Consider the following 17,222-nt stretch of genomic DNA (forward strand, 5'->3'; position numbering starts at 1 on the left):
AAGTGGCAACAAACCCCAGCCAAATTCATCACTGAGCCTTTAAGAAAAGGAATAGCTTCCTACCACCCAATTAGACAGTTATTAAAAGTCTTGGTTTTGCCTACAGTTTTCTGATATAGAAACCACAATTCAAAGCACTATAAAGAGAGGTACCACCTGTTCATGCGATGTTACTTCAAGTTTAAGTGTGATTCCTATTTTGCTCCAATGCTCATGAGGCAGAGCTAGGAAGGAGATTCCCAAACCACGAGGTGTGACAATGCACTGCCTGAGTAATCACCATCTGACATCCCCACTCTCTACAGGCAAGCAAATTTAGCAACAGCAATTTCAGTGACCTCACACGTGTATGACCTGGCTATTTCAGTCTGCAAAGTTACAGCACAATCTGAAGACTGAACTTTACCAGGAAGAAATCTGTTTCCTTTCTCAGCGTGGATATCTAGAATTTCATTATCTGTTTTACTTTCTAAAGGAGGACTGGACTCACTTGTTCAATTGAATCACTTGAACAGAACTGGAAAAAACATGCCACTGGAAACTAGGATACAGATGTCAACTATCTGCAATTGGAATTGCTGCTGGTGAACTTGATCCTCTACAGTATTTGAAATATTAGATGAATTGGCAGACCAACACAAATAGGCTAATAAAGCAGCATTAGCCTTTACAGGTTACTACGCCACTCTGCCTATTTTTCTTCCATACATTTTAACCTACTGTTCAGTGTTATTTCTCCATGGCATAGTATTTTCCCTGTGCAATGGCCCATTTACTTTTTTTTTTTAATAGTATCTGCACACAAATCAGGCTTGAATTTTATTTGTCTATTTGACACCCTTCACCAGTTCCTTTTCTTTTCTTCATACAAGCTCATTTTGAAAAGAAAACACTCTAATGTTAACTTCCCTGTTAAAACTACAGACAAACTTCTGAGGAACACTGAGAGTTCTGCAAAATTTCACTAGATTTATTTTGAAATAAAAAGTTCTTACTCTCCAGGCTTCAGGCCACCAACAAGCTTACCTTCCGAAGTCACATAGTTTAAGGACAGCTGTATCAGGGTCCAGCAAGAGGTTCTGTGGTTTTATATCCCGGTGGCAGATCCCAAAGGAATGGATATAGGCTAAACTCCGGAACAGCTGATACATGTACAACTGGAACAACAGAAATATTGCATAAGGTATGTTTTCCCAACCCAAGCAGGCTAAACAACTCAACTAACACAAAACTCTTACTAAAGTGAAAAACAGAACCACTCACAAAAAAAGAAAAAAAGGGGGAAAAGAAAAGATCTTGATGAACCTATGTTAGCCCTGTGGAGACAGGGAAAGCCCAGAAACTGGCAAGTCTTCTCCCTGTTTGCCACATTCCTACATGAGGTTCAGGACTCTCCTTTTGGAAATGAGCACAATTCAAAAGAAGTAATTATGCCAGCTTTCCAACATATATAAATAACAACAGAGCAAACAATGATGGTAATCAAAGAAAACATAGAAAATAAAGTTTCCATTTACTTTATAAATCACACTCTTCATAGAAATGAGGTATTCCAGGTTATTATAAAAAGTGAAAAACACCCTTTAGCCAAGGAAGTTATTAAGGCTGTCCAAGGAATATTTTTATTTCAGCCTGCCACTGGAATGATCTCCCAGCTTTTCCTGGTGAAGGGGCAGACTCTTTCTAATTTAGAACCTCCAGGCTAAAAGAGGTCAACTGAAGACAATTTTATACGAGGCAAAGTAAACAAGCCTGCTAATGGAGAGAGTTTGCTCCGTTCCCCCTTCCAAGGCTGGCCAACTTTTTAGCAATGAAAAATACAGCAAGCTGAGAACTTGCCATGGCAAAATGACAGGGTAAAGCAGGGCTGCCCACATCTTTGGCTGCAAGGAATAAGGACCTGCTGGACGTAATTAGTGCTGTAGAGCACATACAGTCATTAAGACATGGAAGTTGCCAACAAGCAGACAGGCTATTTCATAGTTTTCTTGTGTCCCCCATGGTTTCTGAAATTATTCCAATGATGTAAAATCAGACTATAGGCTGGAAATAGCACTGCAGTTGCACCTGCACATTTTTGTAAGCACATTCTCCACACATCAGCTTCAGTAGTCTGTAAAACCAGGTGCAATTGCTAGACACTGGTAACAAGTCACATTTGCTTCATTTTCACCACTATCTTTGCATTTGCACTCTCTTTGTCTCATTTTTTTGTTTGCTTGGCAGGGAAGATACTAGCAGGAGAAGAATTGTCTAATTACTGGCTCTATGTTTTCAGATTTCATATTTGTTTTTTCAAAACCAGAAATCTGCACAAAGAAAAGCAAATAAACATTTTCTGAGTTGCCTGTTCTGTTCTTAACATGTCAAGTACTTATTGTGCAACTGTATTGCAAAATAGTTTGGAAGATTGCTGGAAGTTGAAGAGTCAAGTTAATGCATGCAATGTTCATGAAGTATGCCCTCCATCTCCATAGGACAAACACAGAATTTCCACAAATGTATTACAGAATGTTAGAGGTTGCAATAAAAAGTTACAAAAAGATGATTTTAAAAGATTCTTGCAGTTTCATAAGCAGCTTGTTTGTTACCCAGGAAAGAGGAGCGAGCTCTCTGCCTTTCAATCAAAGGTGAACAAACGAGTACAACGTGACATCTGCAATTGCCAAACAATCCTCCATTTGCAAAAGTTCTAATGCCATCAAAGTCATATGACCGCTTTTAGAATGTGTATTAGGCTTGCCTTGTCAGAAAAACAAAGTAAGAACAGATTTCCTGGCTACATGGAAAAGAAAGTCCCAAATACCCAGAAAGATGAAACAGATGAAACAGAATTATCTCTCAAAGGATACTTACAGACACACAGAACCACAGAACTGTAGGAGTTGGAAGGGACCTCTAGAGATCATCGAGCCCAACCCCCTGCCAAAGCAGCTCCCTAGCCCAGGTTGCACAGGTAGGCATCCAGGCGGGTCCTGAATGTCTCCAGAGAAGCAGACTCCACCACCTCTCTGTGCAGCCTGTGCCAGTGCTCCATCACTGCACTGTGAAGAAGTTCCCACACACATTTGTGTGGAACTTCAGTTTGTGGCCATTTCCCTCATCCTATTGCCACACACTGCTGAGAAGAGTCCAGCCTCATCCCTTTGCCTCCTGCTCCTTAGATATTTATAGATGTGGATCAGATCCCCTCTGAGTCTTCTTTTCCCAAGGCTGAACAGACCCAGGTCTCTCAGCCTTTCCTCATAAGAGAGGTGTTCCAGGCCCTTTATTATCTTTATGGCCCTCTTCTGGACTCTTTCAAGGAGATCCCTGTCTTATTTGTACAAGGGAGCCCAGAACTGGACACAGTACTCCAGGTGAGGCCTCACCAGGACAGAGCAGAGGAGGAGGATCACCTCCCTTGACCTGCTGGCCACACTCATCCTGATACAAGCCAGGATCCCACTGGCCTTCTTGGCCACCAGGGCACACTGCTGGCTCATCGCCAGACAATTTTTTCAAAGTCATCATAATGAATAGCAATTAAAACAAAAATAAATGAATAATCTAATCAAAACCTAAGCCAGCAAATTTTGTGGCACATATAACCTGAGGACATTCTGCTCCACTAACAGGCCAAGCACAGAAGTTACTTTGCAGTAGAAATTCTTACTGTAGAATTCTAAGATTCTGTGCCTTCTTAAAAACAGGGAATGGTGCTGGCTATTGCCAAGACACTCTGTTTACAGTTTCTGTATACAAGGTTATGGTACAACACGTTATTGTTGGAATCATTACTTTCTGCAGCACTCCTTTTTTCAATTACATTAAGAAGTTTTCTTCAGCCCACCCTAATGTTAAGCATTACATATGTAACAATAAGCCTGAAGAAATCGATACAAATCAAACATTTACTGCTAATTCCAACTGCCTGTTATCTGCATGCTATGTTATCAAGTTAAATTCAAGTTAACAACACTGGACTCTATGTTCTCTTCCAATCAAGATACTCTATAATTCTATGATCATTCATGAGCGTGCCAATTGAGACCACCACAATACGCAAAATATAATTACGAGACCCAGATGGGTCCTATACTGGACAAAAAATGAAGTTTTATTCATCTTTATCCACTTTGTAGAAGACAATAAAAGATACAACCGTATCTTTTAAAAGTGAGGTTTTAAGGCTAAAATGTGCATATAAACATACTGCCCCACTCTTCAACACAGCTCGTAAAGTCAATGAGCTCCAAGTGTAGAAAAGGGGACAAAAGCACACCTTTCATTCCTTCAACAGAGGCACAGGAGCTCTTACCTATCAGGCAAAGAAGATAACACATAAGAGAACGCCGTTATTACTGACATCCTCTTTGAATTCTTGAACTTTGTACTGTTGTGTCACCATCACCTCTGGAAGATGAAGCTAGGAATCTAGCTGGTGTCAGTCTTTAAGCTATATGAAAACAAAACACCCCCCCACTTAATAGCCCTCCCCTCAACCACTCCAAGACTTCTGTAAAGTGAGAAATTGAGCGCTGAAACTTAAGCCTCTCACTTCTACTCTTCCTTCACCCTAACAAATAGACATCCTGATTCCTTTTGCTCCTTGCTTCAAGACACATGTACTTGAAGAACTTCAGAAAACTAATTATATGAGAAAAGAGGTATACAGAGAGCTTGCTCCTACAATATAATTCTTGATCTAACCACAGCTATTAGTTACCTACCTTGACATAAATCATAGGGAGTGTCTGTTTGGCCCGACTATAATGTCTGGCAACTCTGTATACTGTTTCAGGAACATAGTCCAGCACCAAGTTGAGGTACACTTCATCTTTCTGAAAGAGAAGAAAAAAATAAATCAATAATCATTTTGAAGCATGAGGAACAGTAAAAGCATTCAAAAAAGCTGACAGATTGAGAAACATCTTTACTAAGTGTGCCACTGAACTGTTTTCCCTTTACACTAATATCTGAGTCGAACTTACATTTAAGGTCACATTAGTCTAGATAGTCTCTACCATAAAGTATTTTCTGATTATAAAAGAAGACAATGATGTCCACTTGATATTTTCATTATGGGACACCACCTTGAAAGATTAGTTCCCTTCCCTGGGAAAACCCAAGGGCAAACTTAAAATTCCCAAGCTCATACCACACAAATACACATTAAAAATGTTTTAAAACACCACATATTTTAGAAATGCTGCTTTAATCTAACTAAATTCCTAACAATTAAGAGATTAGTAATTATAATTGACTATTACTACACATTCATAGACAGCAAGTTAGTGTTAATATTCATAGACAGTTTTTATAAGCATTCTAACATCCCAGTTCCATCCAACTTAAGCCTACAAACTGATTCCTGGTAAAACAGAACAAGATAAAAATGATTCTTGAATGTTTGCTTCTGACATCCAGAATTAAGTTAAAGATTTGAGTGAATGTAATACAGAAAAACAACAAAAGTAGCTATACAACAAGGTATTCTATTGCAGAGTATGTTAGCAAAGGAAAGAAGGAACAAAGAGGAATTAAATGACACAGTACTGTAATCACAGTTTCTAATTGGGGTAGGGATTATTTCAGTGGTAAAACAGGTCTTAAAAAGACTTCTGATATTTTAATGCAGTCTTCTGGGCAAAGCATGAGGACTACAAACATTTAATTATACTAACCCCCCCTCCCCCACACACATTAATTATATCAACCTAAAAAAAAACTATGTTTGAAAGCTAGGTGAATTAAGCAGAGATATACTTCTGTGCTTGTTGCACTAAGAACTAGAGCTTTCTATAGGAAAGGGTGAGATAGAGGAACACACTACATGGATGGTGACACTTCAGAGTTCCTAGGTATTCAGCTTGGTCCACTGCCTATTGATCTTAACATCTCTCAGTTTCAAAACAAACCTCATTTAGCTTCAATTTAATAAAATTACTGTGACTTAACTAATAATTTAGAGCACAGTGTGGTGTGTACTCTCACCATGTCCTGTCTGAGCAAGTAGCTAGGATCTTGCCAAGGATGTAAACGGTATGTGGTAACACTGAAACACCTCAAAATACCTGATGTGTGAATTTTATAGTCATTGTTACTTGACAATAAACACCAGCACTTTCAGGAGGTATCAGCAGCTCTTAACAATAGCTCCTAAAAGGCAAAGCCACCACACAAGGCCCTGCTCACAACATCTTCCATCCAAAAGGATATTCTCCTTTAAACATTGTTGCTTAAACAACAGCAGTAACAGCACCAGCGCTACATGAATGCCAGTGGCCCAACGGATACAATGGCTTGAATCTGCACTTACTGTAATTGTACAACATGGTTGAAGGAAAAGCAGCCCCAGAAACCCTGCCTGCTCTGAAGCCTCCCAACCCTGTCCTGCGAAATGGGTCACGGCACCATAGAACCCGGGGAACAAGCCAGAACGTGGATGATGAGGGACAAACACTGAAGGAAATACCGAATTAATCTAGAATTCCACAGGTGTGCAATCATGTGAAAAACTTGCCATACTTCAGCACTTTCCCTTCTGCATCAACAGTTCTTTCCCATTCGATTTCAGACAACACAAATCCAACACAACACCTACTTGGGTCAGAGATGTCATGGTATTATTAATAGTACAATATATGCCCTCAAAAATCCACATTAACTTATGCCTGGTAGGGCAAGCTGTACACCGAGAGAGAAAACATTCTCCTGAAGAGGATATGCTTGTTTCAGTGTAGATACATCCTGACAAATGTGTAGAATGCTCTCCTCTTGGAGAACAGCAGTCATATGGGTAACAAGTCACTGTGCCAAACTGTCTGCTACTGAGGTTGATTACTCTCTTTCAAGGGGTTCATGCTCCATGTATCAAGAAGATTTACATGAAAGATTTGACAGAAAAAATGAGTAAAAGTGGGATTATAGTGATTTCATTATCCTCTCACAGTACAAGCAAAAGGAGGTAGGTACAACTAATACATGAAACCATTAAAACCTCCACTGCAGTGAGTTATAAGAATTAAAGAACTCTGTTTAGTTCATACCATCTGTTTTACTTTTCTCTCTTCCATTTTGATTTTGACTTTGCAATCTGTTGGAAACAGGACTACTTCAATGGCATGATGTGACACAGGCACAGAAACATTAAAAGCACTTAAATGGCAGATGGAGATTTTCCACCCACCCAATCAAATCCCTGAGAGTTCTGATGTTACCCACAGCATGTGAACAACCTATACGGTTTTTGCACGCTGCTGTTTCTGTTAAACTGTATGTTACACATTAAAATCTACATGCAATGGCACAGGAATATCTTTCCCCCAACCAATAAACGTGTTACCTAGATCCATATATTTGAAGTACCCAGAACTTTAATATGCAACTACAAAGGCAAGCCTTATGGTGTCAGCTATGTAAGAAGCAACATACTCCACTCCTACCACAAGCAACTGACACTTCAGAAGTGCCCTAAATAGCTATGCTCATGAATTAAAGATGATTTGAGTGTTCTGACCTACCTCCTCCTGATGTTACCTAGTACAAATCTGATAAACACTTAAGAGAACAGGTTTCAAGAACCTTCACCCTTCACTGTGAGCATGATCTGGACAAAAATAACAACCAAATTACCTGGATTTCCCTGACCAAGATTCAGTGTGAGCTAGAAAGCAGTCATGGCCTGACAAGCTCTGAGAATGATGTAATCTGGTGTGCCTAGCTCACGCATTCTTCACAAACACATATTTTTTCCAGTGACCCAGATATAGTACAACAGGAAACAGGGCTAGCTCAAAGAGGTCACCAAATGAGGGCAACTGCTTGAGGTCCCAGAGAATGGATCAAGGCTTATTTTTCCATTACAGAAGCATTTTTCAGACCTCACCACATAATCCGCACGTGACTTGTTTCCACACTACTGTCCCAAAATTGCTGGGATGGGAATCAGACAAGATAAATGACCCACCAGGAGCCTATCTCACACATCTTCAGAGCCCAGAATGGATTGGAGGAGGCTGCACCATAGAAATCATTTGCAGAAAACAGATATAAGGTGTCATTAAATAATGCACTTTTCTCTAAATATGTTGGGATTGAAGAGATTATTAACCTTCCTCAACAGGTCTAATATTCACATGCACCCACATTTTCCCATGCTTGTTGCTCAGGTTCTAACTCTCTATATACACTCTTTAAAAAGAGGGTGTACAGAGGAGCTGGATCCTGAAATAAAGGATCAATGCATTCCTGTCCTCATTTTGACTTCAGCATTGCGACTCATTTAAGATCAACTGTATCAAATGTTAGAAGTTATTGGGTTTTTTTTGTCTCTTGGCAGATAAAATTCTCAGCTGACACATGCTGCTTCTGAATACTTAAAAGATTCAGAGCAAAATAACCATGGCCTTGTCACTGAACCAGTCTGTATTTCTCAGGACCCAACAGCTGAAGCATCATTTCACTGTGATCGGAAACACTTCATGTAAACAAATACCAATACAAACTGTGCCACAGTGAGCAGCATGAGTAGGATGCAGAAGTCAGAATTTGTTGAAACTTTTGTGTCAGAAATTAGAAAGCAAAAAGTCTGTAATACAACTGCTCCAGTACATGAACATTAAATACTGCATGGTTGAAGACCTGGTGAAAGCAAAAATGCTGTTTTACAAACACAAAAGGCTTCTGGAAGTCACAGAGTCAATTTTTAAACCTCTTCTTCAATCTACAAAGTAAAACTGTTCAAAGCACCATCCAGTTGACATTCTCTACAGTCAATATAGACCATTAGCTACTGAATTAAAAGGTTTGCTCTTCTGGATTTTTCCTGGCAGGGAAAGAATATTTCTTCTCTGTGAAACTCCCTTTTCAACAAACTTAAGCTAACGCTTAAATGCTTTCTATAAGATCTCATTTTTTTTCCCATGTATTGCCCATACTGTATTTGGAATTGGAATGTGTGTGTAAAAACCTGCAACTGGCATCTGTCAGTCTCAGTGTAAGGAGCGTCCCTTATTCACCACCAACACAATGAAAGAAGCCAGTAGTCTCTTAAACGCCAAAGGACATGCTGAAGGTAAGAAGGGAGAGCATCACAGGTCATACTTTGAAGAATACATAAGTATCTGGAACAGTGTCAGAAGTTCTCATGAACTGGTAGTTGTCCCATGATTCTACAGGGCATAACGTAACACAATAAGAAGTACTGAAACTATTCTGCACACTTTTTTCTTCTGTGGTGACTGAATTTACCAGTCAGTATCTGGAAAGAGTAATGAGCATGCTCAATTCAGTTTCCATCTCCATTGCCAGGTTAGCAAGAACGCGGTGAAATTGTGTAGTTTCCAGGTGTTTTTTCCTTCCATCCCTTCTTTTCTTTTTTTACAAATACCAACTCATTTCTCTGAGCTAGTTTTCAGATGATCAACTGCATGAGCACCACTGAATAGAAATGAAGAGCACAGGAGTTTCTTAAATTAACTCTGCATTCACAAATCCTAAATGCAGAACAACACTCTGAAGTTAACTTTTTTTTCTGTTTGTTTTTTAAAAAAGGCCATTTTATCTTACAGCTACAACCAGCACAGACTTCATATACTCTTACCAAGAACAGTAGGAGACACACCTTTCTTCTCTTATCGTAAATGCTGCCATAGTACTTTGCAACTTTAAAGCCTTTGGAGCTGCTTTCATAGAGAAAGAAAGAAAATTCAGGCTTCCTACTCTAACTACTTAGTATCCGTGACATTCTGGAAAAATTTTAAATTTAAAAAATGCTGGAAATGATCTTATTTGTATGAAGGAATGGTGACATCCAGTGGCCACATGAGCACGTCTGTATTTGCAGTTTATAACCACATTTCAGAAATATACCATTATTTTTTATTAGTATAGCAAATATTGGGTAAAGTATTTCCTTCTCTATTCCCTCAGTGCCTCTGACGGAGTTTGAGAAATTACAAGGGTGCTATGCTTTCTGTTCCTACATCTACCTGTCAGAAGATTCCCAAAGTGGCCTGTAATATTCATTATTATTCAGCAGGATATACTCTGAGGCAGGAGATGCCTACCAGACCAGCTGTGATGGCAGCATAAGGACAGAAATCAGGCCAATCAATATAATTCATATTTAAGATCTTTCCTGGATCTGACTCTGAAACAGTTGTTTCATCATTTGAAGAGGCTACATTATTAGGTGATGTTCTAAGTCTTGTGTTCTAATACAATGCTTCTTCCCTTCATTAAAAGTTTTCTGCCATAGTTTTTCCCACAAAAAAAAAAAAAAACACTTAAGGAAAAAGGTCCTCAGGGTTTTTTCAAAGATAAATATTTCTTGGAAGTTGGAAGGACAACATCTAAAAGGTAGAACCGATTTGTGATCTTTGACACAGGTGATACATGGCCACTTGAACCGCACCTTTCAGACACTATTCCACAGCCTGGCAACAAATCCGTAGAAAGATGCAAATTAATGGGGAAAGTTGGGCTAACTGAGCAGTCCTGCATACCTTGCCATGAGAGAGAAGGGCCTCCCAACAGCCACCCAAGAAGGAAGATGAGAAGAGCAGCTAGAACTAGTGGAAGAATGTCCTGAGAAGACAGAAGTGACTCACTAGGCATAGTGGATGTTTCACAGACCCAGTGAAACCAGAGCTTTGCATTTCCACAGCAGGCACTGACCACACTGAGGATCCTGTTGTCTAACGCAAAGCCCTGCTGAAGAGAGACCTAACTGCAACTTCTAGTAACAGTACCTACTGGAAACTAGAGACTGCTCCTAGCTACAGCTAAGGAAATTCCCAGCATGTTGCAAGCTCTAGCAGCAGTAACTGATAATCATTATCTGACGACCAGTGCCCTTTTTGAAAAATGCAAGGCGGGCCTCAGGCAAGGACTAGAGATACCAACATCACAAACTCATCATAATTGGCATTAATTGTTCCTTTGTTAACAGCACAGCAGATCTGCCAAGGATTAAATGGATCACAGTGACTAAACTCATCTGTAGCAATGGCCCTCCAGCACTTGACCGGGCTGGTGCAATGCATGCACACAGGCTCTGACCATTCTCAGTTGGGCTCAAAGCTCTGTCATTTGAGTGTATTGCACAAAACCAATTTTTTTTTTTTGTAACTTCTGCAAAAAAGGCTGGTGATGTTCATGTCTCTGAAACTGGAAGATGCACCACTTCCTAACAGGGATGTGAACCTGCAGAAATAATAGCTGTTCAGCAAGGCCCAAACGTTCAAACCAGTCAGTCACTCCCTTCTTCCAAATTTCTTCAATGTAGCTTAGTAATTTGCTGCCAAAGCACGTTTTAGATGCACACTGAGCTGCACCTATAAACTGCTCTGCACTATGCCCTGCATATTTATTTTAAACTTCGGTCTATGGGAGAAAATTTTTACCCTCAGTTTGCATGGGCTTTTGGCTGCAAGCTGCTACACTAAGGCTAAATAAGATTAAAAATCAATTAAAAGATGCAGATGGGCCAGCTCAGCCTCCAGAAAAGAATCAGCATATTGCATATTTATGATCTTTCAAATATAGTTTGACGACTCTGAATAACAAGCCACCTTAAAGAGGAAAAAAAAAAAAGCTACATAACCAGAGATGCAATTACCCAATAAAACCAGTACTTATTTTACTTTTATACAATTTGATGCATGAAGAAATCTTTCCAGTGACCTCTCTTCCTCTTTTGGGCATGGATTCAGGTCAATCAAACACTCAAAAACAGCCACACAGGAAAACCTGACAGTTATGAAATACCACCAAGAACTATCCAAACCAGAAATACAGAGGAGAAAAAATGGATTAGGAACTCTTATTTCAGGCTTTACCAAGCTGAAGGGTTTAATTCAGCAGCCATTTATCTAAGAAAGTTAGTCTGGGCAACAAAACATCTGGAAATACTCTTGAGCACAGAAGCCAAAGGGAGTAGTATTCAGTCCATCCATATCCACCCTGCCTTAGAGCATGGTTCAAAAGCTCTGAAAGTTCTGTGCTGCTGAAACCTAAACAGGGCAGGCTGCATGGACTACTCCATACTTTAATACAACACTTACATTTATCTATCATGCTACATGCAAACTAGTTCTTGAAATTAAGGAAAAGGAACCAAAGCCAAACAAAGTATGTCTTCTTAATATGGACTGATCTCCTCAAGGGAAGCTGCCCAAACTAGGTCTCTAGTTCAAGACCATACCATAAGGCAGAATACCAAAACAACAGCCAACCACAGGAGAGATAGCTGGCCCTACAAACCTGCCCATTTCCACCAAGGATTATCTAGAAAAACAGAAATCACAAAACTACACTTGGAAAACACTTGCTGCTGCTTCCATAAAGGGAACATTCCACAAATCAATCTACTAGTTGGTTACATTTTCTTCTCCTCCATTTCTTTCTACTACTAAAATTACAGGTTTTAGACAACCAAAAAGCACATTATAGTGACAACAGTCAGCGCTCTGCTATCAGTCATCTCATAAAGCCTTAGAAAAAAAGAAATGAGAAACTACTCTGGAAAATTCGTTAAGGTAATCTTTTGGAAGAATGGCTCTGATGAATGCCTGTAAACTTACAGGAAGAAGGAACTGAGGAAGATACAGTTTACAGAAGCAACTTGAATGCCACGCCTGTCAACCATCTTATTAATGTATATTACGTTCTTTGTGAGCAATCTTAAGTTGGAAATTATTAGTCAAACACGATTAATATATAGTCAGTGGTCAAACCTATATACGTAAAGGAATACATGTATAAATAAACGTATATGTAAGTAAGCATATACATGCACACACATATAAATGCAAAAACCTCTTCATAAGGCATACCTATATATAGGTAATACAATGCCAAGGATGTACAGAAATGAGGAATTCACACAGACACAGAAAACAAGGGAGAAGGATTCAGTCAAAACTATGTTTAATTCGAGAATTCCCTGCTGCTAATTCTGGATTGCTTTAGGCAAAAGCAGGAATGGAATATAAGTAAATGAAAGAAATAAAAATGAGAAGTTCACCACTTTAACCAGTTCAATGGACAGATTCTAAAAGAGTGAACAGAGAACTCTGAATCTCTATACAGTTTTGCTAAAGTTTTGATGCAGCTGAAGAGTAGTCCTATTATAAAACTAATTCCAAGTAACACCTGATATTTATCTATCTTCTGTTGCTTCAACTTTTCTAACAATAAATGTAATTGCCTCTTTTGCAAGAATATAGTCAGCTTTAAGACTGGCTCATTCCCAAAACTGCCATGTGCCTAAACTGAACTGAAGTAACTATTCAGCACATGGCTTTTGAAAGAGTACCAGTCTAAACAGGCAGAATTTGGATGTAAATTTATGCTTCAGTTATTAGTCAATAATAATAATAATAATAAAACAAAGAAAGAAACAAAAACTTCTGGGCTTTGAGTCCCTGGTGTCAAGAATCAGGGATGTAAGTGGAGAGAAGTCCAAGCACCCTCCAACTTGGACCAACAAGTGAAACAATCACGACAGCATGAAAATGTTTAGAAGGTAGGTACCAAAATTAAGTTGATTGTTAAACTGCTTTATTAAAGAGATCAACAGTTAGCTACATGTGAAACGTTTCTGTCACAGATAGGTTTTTAATTTGTGTTTAATCTATGCTAAGCTCTATATGAAGACAGACAAGAATTCTTAAACTCATCGCTAAGAACCCTGACTTGCTGCTATCTAGAACTTTTCCCAAACAGCAGAGGACAAACTCATTTGCAGTTATTCTTCACTGCTGCCAACGTGAAAATACTCACAAGCCAATTATGTACCATTCTATACAAAACTGCAAGAGACCCTGCAACCTGAACACTGCTGCTGATGCTGGTGCTGAATGTACCTTCACTCTAGAGACTGGCTCCCATTTGCCACACTTTGCAGCAAGGTGGTAGTGGAAATTTCAAAGGCACAGAGCAAGAGACATGGACAGAAAAGAACAGAAAAGAATGTGAAAAAACTACTCCCCAAAGCATTAAGATTCACTTGTCATGGACAGAGAGTGCATTATTAAAATCAAAACTAGCTTTGCCAAGAATTAGCCATGTGGAATTGAAAGAGCCAAACAGAAAATCCTGTCACAAGCTCAACATCAAGTTAAAGATTTTCAAAAGACCATAACTTAAGAAGTTACTATTAGACAAAGACTCCTGGAACAGTATACTAACTTTTAACATTTCCACTGTTGGCAGATTTTTGAAAGACAATAGATAAGACAATTGTCTTCTGCTCGTCTCACGAAGTTCTACTTCACTCTGGTCAAGTTACAAGATGGTTAGAGAGTCCATAACCAAGCCCTCCTTCGTAGTTTTCTTCTTCTTATACTCATGCTACTTGAAGAATTTCAGACTATATGCTAAATGATCACTGTATACTTGGAAAACCACCTCCAGCAAACTATCACCAAAAAAACAACAGACATAAAAAACTGGAAATATTCCCTCTACATTTGTTTGGCAAGCATGGTAAATGTATAATCTAACTTTTAATAAATAAATAATGAAAAAAGGAAATAAAAAACAAAACAGATTCCTCCCTGACTCTTGCAAGCTGGTTCTGCAAGCTTTACACTGACAAAGAGAAGCTCCACAGTTCTCCCTCTATGCATCATATAAGAATGCAAAGTTGTGTCACCGCGTCATCTTCGGGGTGCCAGCTCCTCTCCTAAATCCCACAGACAAGGTCTGAAGGCTTAAAGGTGTGAGAGTACTATCCCTCTCCCATTCTGCCAATATTTATTACATATATGTACAGGCTCCCAGGGGCAGTGGGTGCAGCCCCAAGCTGCTGGAACTCAAGAAGCATTTGGACAGCACTCTCAGACATAAGGATTAATTTTTCCATGGTGCTGTGTGAAGCCAGGAGTTGGACTTGATGATCCTTACAGGTCCCTTTCAACATGAGATATTCTATAATTCTATGAATCTTTTCCTCCTTCTGGAGCACAAACATTACAATCATGGGAAGGGGTACAGAAGCACCCAGAGACTAGGTCTGGAAAATATCACGTAAGCTTTATAAATCTAAAGTGCTTCAGGCTGAATGCTAGAAAACATGTCTACAGTTCAGAAAAGGTAGTGGTGAAATGTGCAAATGAAGCCCTACTGTGCTTCTCCAAAAAAAGAAGCATCGTGTACCTAAACCTGTTACACTATTGTTATGATACATTAATAAAAGTACTCCTCCTGGACCACACTTCCGAAATGAAGATCTGCTCCAAAACATCTGCTCAGCATCCTGATAGCTTCTTCTCAGTGTTATCACTATCTTTACATGCATTCTTGTCTCTACAAATTCAAACAGCTCATTATGGCCCAGATGGGTTCTAGGAAGCATCTTTCTATTTTCCATTCTTACCTTCTCTCCACTGGAGTAGAAGAAATAACGCAATCGGACAATGTTACAATGATCCAGCTTTCTCATAATCTGGAGCTCTCGGTTCTGAAAAAAACAGGAGAAACAAACAATTAGAAACTTTTTTCTCAAGCTAGAGTACTTCACTGAACACCATAAAATTCACATAAAGGAGATGATAAAACTGAAGCCAAAGAAAACTGGAAGTTGGAAAGATGCAACAGTTTTCTTGCTGTAAGAATCACACTTTGATTAGTCTTACTCTCAAATTACTTCACCACTGAAAACATCAATGTCATCAAATGTATTTTCCCTTGAAAACAAAGATCTGTAAACACACTGAAAACCCAATAATTACCTACTTATATTACCGAAGTATCACTGGTAAAAGATGAGAAAATATTTACTTTGCATTTTTATTTCCTGATCTTATCAGCCAGAATGGGTACAAGACCTTCTTGAATACTGTAAAAATAATGCAAACAGTGTAAAAGCAGACATAGCACTTCTCTTCCTCCATCCTTCAGATTAACGGCCAACTGAATTCCACCATACTGATGGCCAGGTGAATCCCAGCATACTGATGGCTACCTGAACTCCACCACAGTGCTTTCTCATTCCCTTCCTCAAAGGGAGAAGGAGAAAAGATGATGAGAAAAAAAGAAAAAGCTCACCGGTGGAAATCAAATGAATTCCACCACAGCCAGATGATGGAAGAGCCTTTCCCTTACCATCCTTGAAATGACAATAAAAAAAACCCATGTAATTGGAAAGGGAACTCAATTTCCAGTTTCATTCAACCAAGGTTTAACTAGTTGCAGGCACACAGCACAGCAACACTATTTTTCCCACTTTACATCAACTTGGAAAACCTGTTAAGATAAAATCAATTCATTATATACATAATAAACTGGGGACTTTAGTGCAAATACTCATTGCAACTGAGCCCTAAACAAATTAGGGAGCTTCTAGCCCAACAGATAAAACGAGTGAAATGTCGCATTGCAGGTATGAATGAAAACAAGTAAAATTAGCACAGCTATGTTTTTTGTATTTTATTCTATGGTGGTTGCTGTTATACACCTTTCTCCCATGGTTATGCTTACACATCCTTCTTTCCTTCATTTACTGCATCTGTAGTTTTAAAACTAGAAGGTATTTCAACTTTAACTTGGATCACAGGGTTGCAAATTATGCAACCTGACTAGTTAGGACCAGATATACACTAGTCCTACTAGCTTCATTAACCTTGAAAACTTCAGAAATATTTAGGAAGAAAACTTTTCTGCTACAGAACACTCTCATCCAGATACTCAAAGCTCATACTTTGTGAGGTGCACTTGCTGAAACACAGATGTCATATTCCAAGTATTTGAGGGTCACATACAGTGCCTACCACTACTTCTAAAGTTTGAGGAACTCCACAAGAATCCTGAAATTCTTCTGCAATCACATAAAGTCTATTTGCATAAGAAGAATATTGGCTTCACCATGTAATCTCACCAACACACCTAGCACCTAATGGAAAAAAAGAGTTCTTCGGGCAGGAACGGAAGCTTGAATAATCTCTTCCTACTCCTTTCCTTATTAAAAATTACCAAGAAGTCACTTTGGACAGCTGTGTTGGGGTTCCTATGACAGGTGGTATAACTCTGACTTCTGATGGACAGGAAGACCTTGCCTTCTTCTCTTGTTCAACCTGCATACCACCACTCATGAAGTGCTATCACCTCGATGCCTTAAAACCCATTACAGATTTTTACTACTATGAGGAAGCTAAGATGCATCTACCGGTCATGTGGAAACACTTCTTGTGACACTCATTTCCCCAGGTAGATTTTACAGTGCTTAACAACAT

At 39.1% G+C, this 17,222-nt stretch overlaps 1 protein-coding gene across 1 annotated transcript in view; it reads right to left on the minus strand.

Moving 5' to 3' along the window:
- GSK3B (glycogen synthase kinase 3 beta) overlaps window positions 1–17,222 on the minus strand; it is a 135,951-nt gene that overhangs the window by 42,774 nt on the left and 75,955 nt on the right. Inside the window, exons 3-5 of the mRNA XM_065742125.1 lie at window positions 15,368–15,451; window positions 4,713–4,823; window positions 1,027–1,157 (exon numbers count right to left, since the gene is read on the minus strand). Coding sequence (XP_065598197.1) covers window positions 1,027–1,157; window positions 4,713–4,823; window positions 15,368–15,451 — 326 coding nt within the window. The remainder of the gene's footprint in view (window positions 1–1,026; window positions 1,158–4,712; window positions 4,824–15,367; window positions 15,452–17,222) is intronic.

The sequence above is a fragment of the Cyrtonyx montezumae genome, unplaced genomic scaffold (assembly GCF_038088225.1).
Source record: "Cyrtonyx montezumae isolate F1298 unplaced genomic scaffold, pur_monq_1.0 scaffold_3, whole genome shotgun sequence".
Lineage (NCBI taxonomy): Eukaryota > Metazoa > Chordata > Aves > Galliformes > Odontophoridae > Cyrtonyx > Cyrtonyx montezumae.